Here is a 9,254-nt window from a genome sequence, read left to right on the forward strand (position 1 = left end):
GCCGCGCCCGCCGCGCCCGCGTGCCGCGAGCGGATGTGCGCGAGCAGGTCGTTGCTGTGGGTGTGCATATAAATAAAAATATATATTTGTATAGTTTTGGAAAAAGTAAACAATTAAATAAAATAATAAATCAATAATTGAATAAGACGGATGAGAGGTGCCATAGCGCAATCTACTTAGTCTAGATATAGTTTTACTTTATAGATATAGTTATGATTCTGATGAACCACCAAATGACTCGATGTGAGTATTGTTAAAAAAATATATATGAATCTACTAAATGTAATAAATAAAATTTAAAAATACTTTTAAAAACCATCTTTTATAGTCGGATTATTTGAAATAAGTCACATGTATACAGGGTCTGCCAATATTGATGGTGAAAACTTTACTACAGAAATGTGTATGTGTGTGTGTGTGTGTGTGTGTGTGTGTGTGTGTGTGTGTGTGTGTGTGTGTGTGTGTGTGTGTGTGTGTGTGTGCGCGAGCGACTCACCGCGTGGGGAAGCGCAGGATGCAGGCGTCGTAGCCGCACACGAAGCGGTCGGCCTGGCGGTGCGCCAGCGCGTGCGCCGCCGCCGCGCCCGCGCCCACCGCGCACAGGCACACCGGGCACAGCGCCGGCTCTATGCGCACACCGATTTTTAAAATCCTATATATAAACCTCGCAGATACTACTGCGGCATTATCGTTCATCAGTAAAATTGATTACATATTTTATCCAACTAGTCTTTAAAGTAATCGATATGTTAAATATGCGATATATTACTGAAACAAAAGAAAATGTGTCTAATATATTAGAATAGTGTGAAACGTTACCGGTGAGCGAGGGCGGGTGCGCGCAGGCGGCGTGCGCGGCGAGCAGCGCGCGCGTCGGGAACAGCTCGCCGCACACCTCGCAGCGCGCGCGCGCCGCGCACACCGCCGCGTGCGCGCGCGCCGCGCCCGCCGTCTGCGCGACACACAACACGAGGCTATTATATCCACTCGGTAAACAGTTATACTATATATCATGTCAGTTATTTAAAATATTTTTATTCAGGGGTTTTGAATTACACATTTTACATAATCCATTTTAGACAATTTTTACAGAAAAATTATATATTAATTCAAGCAAAATGAGCTTACTGAGTTCATTAACTTTGATTTTTTTTGCATTATATAAACAAACAACATTAGAAAATAAAAACAAGGTACTATACAATTTGATTCGGAAAGTTAGATATCACTATAAAAACACCACACAGATAATATAACCTGGAAGGTGGCCGGGCAGGCGTGGCAGGCCTGCGCGGTGGGCGCGGCGTGCAGCGCGGCGTGGTCGGCGAGCGCGGGCGCCGAGCCGAACTGCGCGCCGCACGTCCAGCACGAGTGGCGCGCGCCCTCGCCGTGCTGCGACACGTGCGCGCGGTACTCGCTCGCGCGCTGACAGAACATTACCATCAACCACCAATCATTGCAATCATTTGTCGCCTCTTCAATGTACCCATTATTATATTAAACTGGACAAATTCGGGCACAAAATTGCACTGCTTGCCAGTTCATAAAGAACATCATAATTGTAATAACAAGAATGAGAACTACTGCAACTTATTGGCCAGAAAGTACAATACAACATACTACAGTGTATTTTTAATAACGCCTATAAGAACAACCCTTTGATAAGAATTTTAGAATCTTATACATTATTTCTATAAATTTCACAAGAGCCAGATTTATGACACCTTAGGTCAGACCAGATGAACAAATATTTTTGTAATATTTCCCAATAATTATTAGTTTTTAACCTAAGTCAATTAGAGTCAAATCCAACAAAACAAGAATCATTTAAATTCATTCATCAGTTGTAAGAGCTGCACTTAAGACAATGTCCCTTTACTTATGTATCTGGACTAACAATCCACCCTGACTTCGCATTTAATACAAATTACTCCGATAGCACTCAGGGATTGTGACAAATTCAATGCAGAAAGAATATTTGAAATTGGCCCGATCAATCCTGAGATTATTGTGTTCAAACAAACAAATTCTGAAGCTTTATATTACAGAAAATAATTTATTGTACTATAATAACAGGATAAATATGAATTTATACAAATAAAGACAAGAGCAGTGTGTCTCACTCAAATTTTTTAATACACATGCGATTATTTTGATATCTGATTGAAATTAATGCAAAAAAATATAATATCCATTAAGAACTTACTTGGAATGACATAGGGCAAACAGTGCACTGGTACACTGACTCTCCAACAGCATTTCTAGCCTTCTCCATATCTTCGTCATCTAGAGATGCAGCTGCAGCTAATGCATCCTTCTCCACCATGATCAAATCATCTTCACTGTAAGACCCACCAGAGTTCACCCCAGGCCCACCGACCACAATGAATACATCTATTTTTTGAGTGAGATCTAACAGTTTTCTTCGTAAGTTTCGAATTTTTTCACTCAAGGGAGGAACGGAGCGCGCCGAGAGCGCCGAACTAAACTCGTAGGCGTCTACCGTGCGTCGGATACAACTGGAGCAGAAACGTCCTTCTGGTACAACCTGAAAATCATTATCATAAATTATAAGCCGCGAACTTTTATTAAAAATACTATAAACAATAAACATAGTTTCCTTCGTTATAATTCTTGGTAATCATAGAATCAAATCTTTTTTCCAGAAATTTTCAATATAATGTACCTTATTGTTGTTTATTTGCAGTAACATAGTTCTAAGGGGCACTTGCATTGAAAGCGCGCCCGCGTCGTACTCTTCTGGAGTTGATAGTTCTCCACCACTGCCACATATTGAACATGTTTCTGACTCTACTTCTAGTTTCATTATTGTTGTAGCCATGTCTGAACTAAGAATAAGGATTATCAAACAGTAAACCCTTTTTTAGCTTGTCGGGCTGGGTGATATAAAATACAAACTAAGTTTATGCGAAGTGTCAAATAACATTGTTGACAATTGTTAATGAAAATATCGTATTATCGTGTGAATATGTCAAAGTCAATGTTATTTTTTTTATTTATTTGCTTGGGTACGAGACCTTCAAGCCAAAGTCAAAAATGTTAGTAGGTAGATTGTCTTTTTTATTGTATGTTAAATTGGGAGATGTGGACTGAGGGAAGAGAAGCCTTTGCCCAGCAGTGGGACAGTCATGGCTGATTAATAATTAATAATGATTTATATAATTCTCTGTGATACAAATAATTAAACTAAAATAAACAATTATTCAAATACTAAAAAACATTTCAACACTTTCTTATTTATAGTAATGGCTCTCTACATTACGACTCACTACATTATATTGTGAACAACAAATTTCACTGAAATTGTCTCAAGAATTAGTTTATTCTGATACAACCTGTTTAAAGTCAGCTTTCTAATTTATTTGGTTACTTAGACCAACACAGCAATATAGGCTCTGCCAGCACATTTTCGCAAGGCATTCCTATTACCTTCGTCATTCGTTGTTAAAATTGTGTATACTGTATTTTATTTTTAATCTTAGATCATACGTATATTTTTTCGATTATCTGTGCTAGAATAAAGTTTTGTTTATATTTTGTCTGTCATCTATGGTCTGTATCTGCCATTGTTTGTTTGTGCTTTTCAGCGTCGAAAAGTTTCATAAATTTATCTTTTTTCATCTGGAGATAACCAGATTTAAGTATAAGTTCTGTTTAGATTTGTGAAACTAGGTTATTCAACATGTCTATTGGAGTGCCTATTAAAGTATTACATGAAGCCGAGGGTCATGTAGTAACTTGTGAAACAAATACCGGCGAAGTCTATCGCGGGAAACTAATTGAAGCCGAAGATAACATGAATTGCCAAATGACCATGGTCACAGTAACGTATAGAGACGGTCGAATTGGTCAACTCGAAAATGTTTACATTAGAGGGTCCAAGATACGTTTTCTGATTTTACCAGATATGTTGAAGAATGCTCCAATGTTTAAACGACAAGGAAATAAACCGACCGCTGGTCGTGGCAAAAGCGCTATATTGCGAGCACAAGGTAAAATGTTCATATTGTCTACTTGATTACTTAATACATAAAATTTAATCGCTTGAACAATATTTATACACATCGAAATGTTTTGATATCTATAACAGAGCTGTTTCTGTAGTATCAGTACTAGTAGTATCAAATTCATGTATATTATATATTTCATGTATATTGTATATTCAAATCATTATATGAAAATATATATCATTGAATTCAAAACTATGTTAATTGTTAGATCTCTGGTTATAGGATATGCAATTCTACACTAAGCACGATATTGCACTCAACACAAAATTATTATATCCACATTAATTAGAAATCAATAACATACTATGATGGCCCAATTTTGTACAATAACAAAGAATCATATGTTGGTGGTGGGTCTATAAAAAGCAGTTTTCCCATGTATTTGAATTAGTAGTAGAAAAGAAGTAAAACCTATGACGAAAATCGCCATTGCTTTAAATCTTACCTGCCTCAATAAGTCAGTAATTAGCAAGTTCCGACATGCTGCTTCCGAACATGCTTTCCCTTTATTAATGATTATTCTCACTGAGTATATTTATTTGACCTCTCTTAAGCTATATATAAAAATGAGTCCCTATTTCCCTTGGTCACGCTGTCATGCATGAACAACTGGACCAGTTTCAAAAATTCTTTCACCATGAGTGACATAGGCTATGTACCAGCTAGTCGTAAATATAAATAAACATCTCTTTATGTTGAATAAAACTCTTAAGTAAATCTTGATAAGTTGAAATCTATAACTCATGTTTCATCTCTCTTGATGTGCAAGTTATATGAGGTTTAATTCATAAAAAAACTTTTCATATTGAGTTATTTACTGTGTGTTGAAGAAGCCATTTTTAACAGTAAAAATGGCTTCTTCAACTTCAACTTAAAGTTGCTGATACACCGAGTAGAACATTTTCTAACTATTTATTATTTGGCTATGTATTTCTAATAAAGTATATTTTTTTCATCCAGAGGAGTATGTTACTTGTCACTTGGCATTTAGCATGAAAATTTACTGAATTACTTTATTATTAATAGTTGTTATAAAAAAATATATATCTCTATTATTCTTTTTATAAAGTATGTAAATTGAATATATGAATGTTGTTTGCAGCGGCGGGTCGGGGCCGGGCGGGGGGCCGCGGCGGGGGGCACCGCGGCGGCTGGCAGGGCGGCTCGGGGCCCTCGCGACGCTAGCCACATATTAATATCTTGAGATCGGTTATTGAGTGTTGCTTGTAATCCTGTTGTTGTATTTGCCATATGTCCATAATGTATGAAGGAATTATTTGTAAAATTGAGAGAAATGCACATTGCATTGCGTTGAGTGAGAAGCGATAGTAAATATACTATTGGCAAAGTGAAATTTGTACTATAAAATACAACCAAGAATAGGATGGCTCTTAATTCTTATCAAATATTTATATGAGTCGCTTAAATTGACTCTGTAACTTCATTTTATCTCTCCCATACTATCACTACTTATTTAAAATGAGGATTTCCAATATATGTTAAAAGTATGAACTTGTCTCTCAACCCTTGAGGCTGTTCAATGAATTATTTGATTGAATTACAACCACGGTATTATAAGCAATTCTCTGTTAGTATGTGGCAATGTGTGTTTTAGTGTAAAGTGACTTGTGATATGAGAAAGGACTCAATAAATTACACAACCAAATATTATAAGATTTTAATTCCTTAATCATACTAGGCACCGCTTTAGAGACTTCAGTCTAACTATCTACATAAGTTATCATCATTATGTGGATCAAATGTATTATTTAAATTAAGATACTTTTGCAATAAACCATCTCGAGCCTTAATTGTAAATTTAGTGATAGACTGATAAAAGCAATAAAACTAAATTGGGAGTCTCAAATACGAAATTCTTTGTTTACTGAAAAATACAATAATAATTCAAGTATCTCTCCACTTATCTAAGGCATTAAATTACGCTTACAACCCCACACATAATACTATGTTATTGCATTAAACTTATGAATAAAATAAGATTTAATTAAATATATTATGGTAACAAAAAGCACACTTAATTTTTCAGCAGTCGACTATTTACAGGAAACAAAGACGTCAATTTTCATTTATTCACAAAGATCGAATTTGTAGTTTTTACATTTAGCAGATTTTTAATGCTCTATGCTAAGTGCATAGAGCTTTAAAAATCGCCAATCGATTAAGGTTACGAATTCGTTTACCACTTAATATAATAAATATAGCACTGGTAGACAAATAGGTAAAAATATTGCTTTTACACAACATTCCTCACTAGTTATTATCTGTCCGAAGCAAATCGAATGCATTACATTTTCTTAAAAAATCTAAGAGATTCAATCGACAGACAGATCTTACACATTAGCACCATAGTTTTCGGCGTCCGACTGAGTGAGGTCTCGGAGATACGCCTATAAAGAGCACATGTAAGGGGCTTCAAAGAACATAAATGTAAATGGTACAATTGTATCACATATCGTTCCTATCTAGCTTCTCCCGTGTCGGGTCGTGCTCTTCCCGTCGTCGTGTCGTGAGCTCCTTGTAAAGCGTTTGCGCCGGCAGCTCCACCAGCAGGGCGAGCGGTATCGCAGCGATGTAGGAGACCACGCTGATACCGAACCACTCGAATGGCTGGAAAGCCAACAAAATAAAAATGATTAAAAAATGATTCATTCTTCATAATTGGTTTGATATTAATAACATTATATAATATTATAAGAAAAACCAATTTTGTCTACTCTCTTTACAAAACGGCGTATTTTTCAACTAATAGGGAGTATCTATTCGATATACCAGTTAAGCACAGTTTTACTCAAAAATACTTACAATTACTGCTCTGTACTTATAATGCTCTTGTATCTTTAAATATTTATGAATGATATTTACCGTAGACCATCGGTCGAATTGAATCGGCGCCGTTCTGGTGGCCAGGAAGATTTTGTAGAGGGGCAGATGCAGCAGCAGCGCACCGAAGGAGAGACGCGGTAGAATCCCGCCCAAGTGGGATAACCATGAACGCCAGGGGGCTGCGGCGTACAGGAAAAACATTACTCGTTATGATAATTAATACAATACATTTATAATAAAAAGAGAATCCAGAATTATATTAAATAGCTCGCTGGCTATTGCTTGAGTTAAGTGCAGCATTGAACTGTGCTACAGGTAACCACAAGGACTTTATTGCTTTATCTTGCTTGGTAAGTGAACGGAGTGTAGGTATTTCAATAATTTAGGACAGTTTGCTGAGTCATATAATCAATTAAACGTGTTTAGTACTTCATATTAATGGAATATGGAATCAGGATTCCATAAAAAAGCATTAGTTGGTAAATAGATAGTTTTTTTCTGCAAAAAGTGTCCCCGACATCCTTGGAGAAAGCAAAATGCCAATAGTTCCTTATCAACACCAAAAATTTATAATTTTTTATGAAAAACAACCGCGTTCACATTGTCGGAACTAGCCTAAATTAAAATGGGTGGCCCCATTGCAGGCACCAGCTTTCAAATAAAGAAGAATCATAAAATCGGTTCACCCAGTAAAAAGTTATATGCTAAGAAACAAAAAAAACTAATTAGGATAACTCCTATAAAGTCGGTTGAAAATTCCGTCTATCAGTTGGAGTTATCGAGGTATAAAAACAGTTTAATTGAGAACCTTGGTTTCAGCGATGAAAATAGAGTCAATAGCAAAGCCTTATAATAAACTTACACTTAACCCCATTGATAGCGCCCAAAAGCGCCAACACAACAAACAGAAGGAAGACGGGTCTCTCATAAGCAGCTAGAGCGTTGGCCTGCGCGCCGCGCGCGTCGCCGCCTGCCAGCAGCGGCTCCACGGCCGCCCACCACAGCGCCGCTGGGGCGCTCAGGATCGATATCCAGCGGAATAACTGATAAATAAATAGTTTCCATTAAGTAGGTTCTAGAAAATGTTTGTCGAAAGAACGAGTTTTTAGTTCGATATTATGCCTACTGCTACGATGACTGCTACAATCGTAATGTACAATCGTAAAACAAACGTACAATCCATGTAACAAAATCATTTATTCTTCAGAATGCTCTCTCAAACTTAATAACTTTTTATGCCACTAAAACATTGATCTTATTTTTATAAAGTCAAATTATTATAAGGTTAAGATGTTATTTTATTTTTTTATACTGTAGGTTTATTTTTTTTCAAAGTTAGATGTTTTTTAGACGTTGTTATATTAGCTATTATCGCAGGTGAAGGGAACCCGTCCAGCGATAATAAATATTAATCAAAATACAGAATTTGACGGTTTTATCATCAAGATCTCGTTGGTCCACAGCAATAATTGCATTTTACCGTTGAGTTGGTGACATCCGCGTTGGGCAAGCGAGCTGAGACCAACCAAACCTAACCAGTTGCTAGTTAGTGAAAGTAGCCCGCGTCTAGGGACCTAGTTAGACCCTTTATCGACCTACAGTCTTATACACTGGTGTTAGATAACTTTTTCTGGTTCTGAATAATACCTTGTAAGCATTGTAATCAATTTTATTAATTAAAAAACTAAAATGATGGCTGTTAGAATATAACCAACCTCAATCCATCACTCCATTAAAAATTGTAACTTCTAATACAGTACAATAAAGGTAAATACATCTATTTCTGTAACATTTGAAAGAAAGTAATTTGAAGTCGCAAAATGATTTAACATAATTTTAATAAAAACGTTCATTATAGATACGTGGGTATTTAGGTAAATCGAAAAATGAACGCAGTGACCTTCTTTCGTAAAGTAATGATAATTAATTTCTATAATATACTGCGGACTTCTCATAGGTTTAATAATAAATAGGTATAGTAATTCTTTAGAAAAGGACACGATCTATAGTAGAAGATACCTAAGATATGTTCAATGCCTCAATTAACTTTCAGCAAATTTAAACCATTAACCACAATCAAATATTATATAATAAGATTTCACACGATGTTTTGAACAAATATTTTAGCAGATGTACTTATATATCTTCTGTATGATATTTATGTGAGTTTTGATTATTACCAGTGTCATTTTAATAATTAAAAATTGTGCGAACCTTTGCCGCAATAAGTTTATTTATTATATAAATATGGCGAATGTCTTTTTTTCTGACACCTAACGTCGTTTATATTTTATAGAGAACTATAGCGCGAAGCGGTGCGGCAACCTCGCGCGCCGGTCGGGAACGAAAACCCCCCGCGAGGTACCGAGAGGGTAGTTA

At 36.3% G+C, this 9,254-nt stretch overlaps 3 protein-coding genes across 3 annotated transcripts in view; 1 reads left to right on the plus strand and 2 right to left on the minus strand.

Moving 5' to 3' along the window:
• The window catches only part of LOC119833660 (zinc finger protein 287-like), a 4,014-nt gene extending 1,056 nt beyond the window's left edge, over positions 1 to 2,958 (minus strand). The window contains exons 1-6 of the mRNA XM_038357779.1: positions 2,687 to 2,958; positions 2,207 to 2,548; positions 1,258 to 1,425; positions 820 to 952; positions 497 to 626; positions 3 to 54 (exon numbers count right to left, since the gene is read on the minus strand). Coding sequence (XP_038213707.1) covers positions 3 to 54; positions 497 to 626; positions 820 to 952; positions 1,258 to 1,425; positions 2,207 to 2,548; positions 2,687 to 2,842 — 981 coding nt within the window. The 5' untranslated portion in view covers positions 2,843 to 2,958. The remainder of the gene's footprint in view (positions 1 to 2; positions 55 to 496; positions 627 to 819; positions 953 to 1,257; positions 1,426 to 2,206; positions 2,549 to 2,686) is intronic.
• A 609-nt stretch (positions 2,959 to 3,567) lies between these two features.
• On the plus strand, positions 3,568 to 5,697 carry LOC119832618 (small nuclear ribonucleoprotein Sm D3). Its single transcript, XM_038356305.1, has 2 exons — positions 3,568 to 4,013; positions 5,134 to 5,697. The coding sequence occupies exons 1-2, from the start codon at positions 3,704 to 3,706 to the stop codon at positions 5,214 to 5,216; spliced, it is 393 nt and encodes a 130-aa protein (XP_038212233.1). The 5' UTR covers positions 3,568 to 3,703; the 3' UTR covers positions 5,217 to 5,697.
• A 2-nt stretch (positions 5,698 to 5,699) lies between these two features.
• The window catches only part of LOC119832608 (O-acyltransferase like protein-like), a 15,216-nt gene continuing 11,661 nt past the window's right edge, over positions 5,700 to 9,254 (minus strand). Inside the window, exons 10-12 of the mRNA XM_038356293.1 lie at positions 7,738 to 7,918; positions 6,915 to 7,054; positions 5,700 to 6,659 (exon numbers count right to left, since the gene is read on the minus strand). Coding sequence (XP_038212221.1) covers positions 6,498 to 6,659; positions 6,915 to 7,054; positions 7,738 to 7,918 — 483 coding nt within the window. The 3' untranslated portion in view covers positions 5,700 to 6,497. The remainder of the gene's footprint in view (positions 6,660 to 6,914; positions 7,055 to 7,737; positions 7,919 to 9,254) is intronic.

This window comes from Zerene cesonia, chromosome 2 (genome assembly GCF_012273895.1).
Source record: "Zerene cesonia ecotype Mississippi chromosome 2, Zerene_cesonia_1.1, whole genome shotgun sequence".
NCBI lineage: Eukaryota > Metazoa > Arthropoda > Insecta > Lepidoptera > Pieridae > Zerene > Zerene cesonia.

Excerpts from the sequence above, each read along its gene's own strand:
- LOC119832618 (XM_038356305.1), top strand. The coding sequence starts at position 3,704 with ATGTCTATTGGAGTGCCTATTAAAGTATTACATGAAGCCGAGGGTCAT. Across the intron at positions 4,014-5,133 it reads CGCTATATTGCGAGCACAAG|CGGCGGGTCGGGGCCGGGCG; the intron begins GTAAAATGTTCA and ends TGTTGTTTGCAG.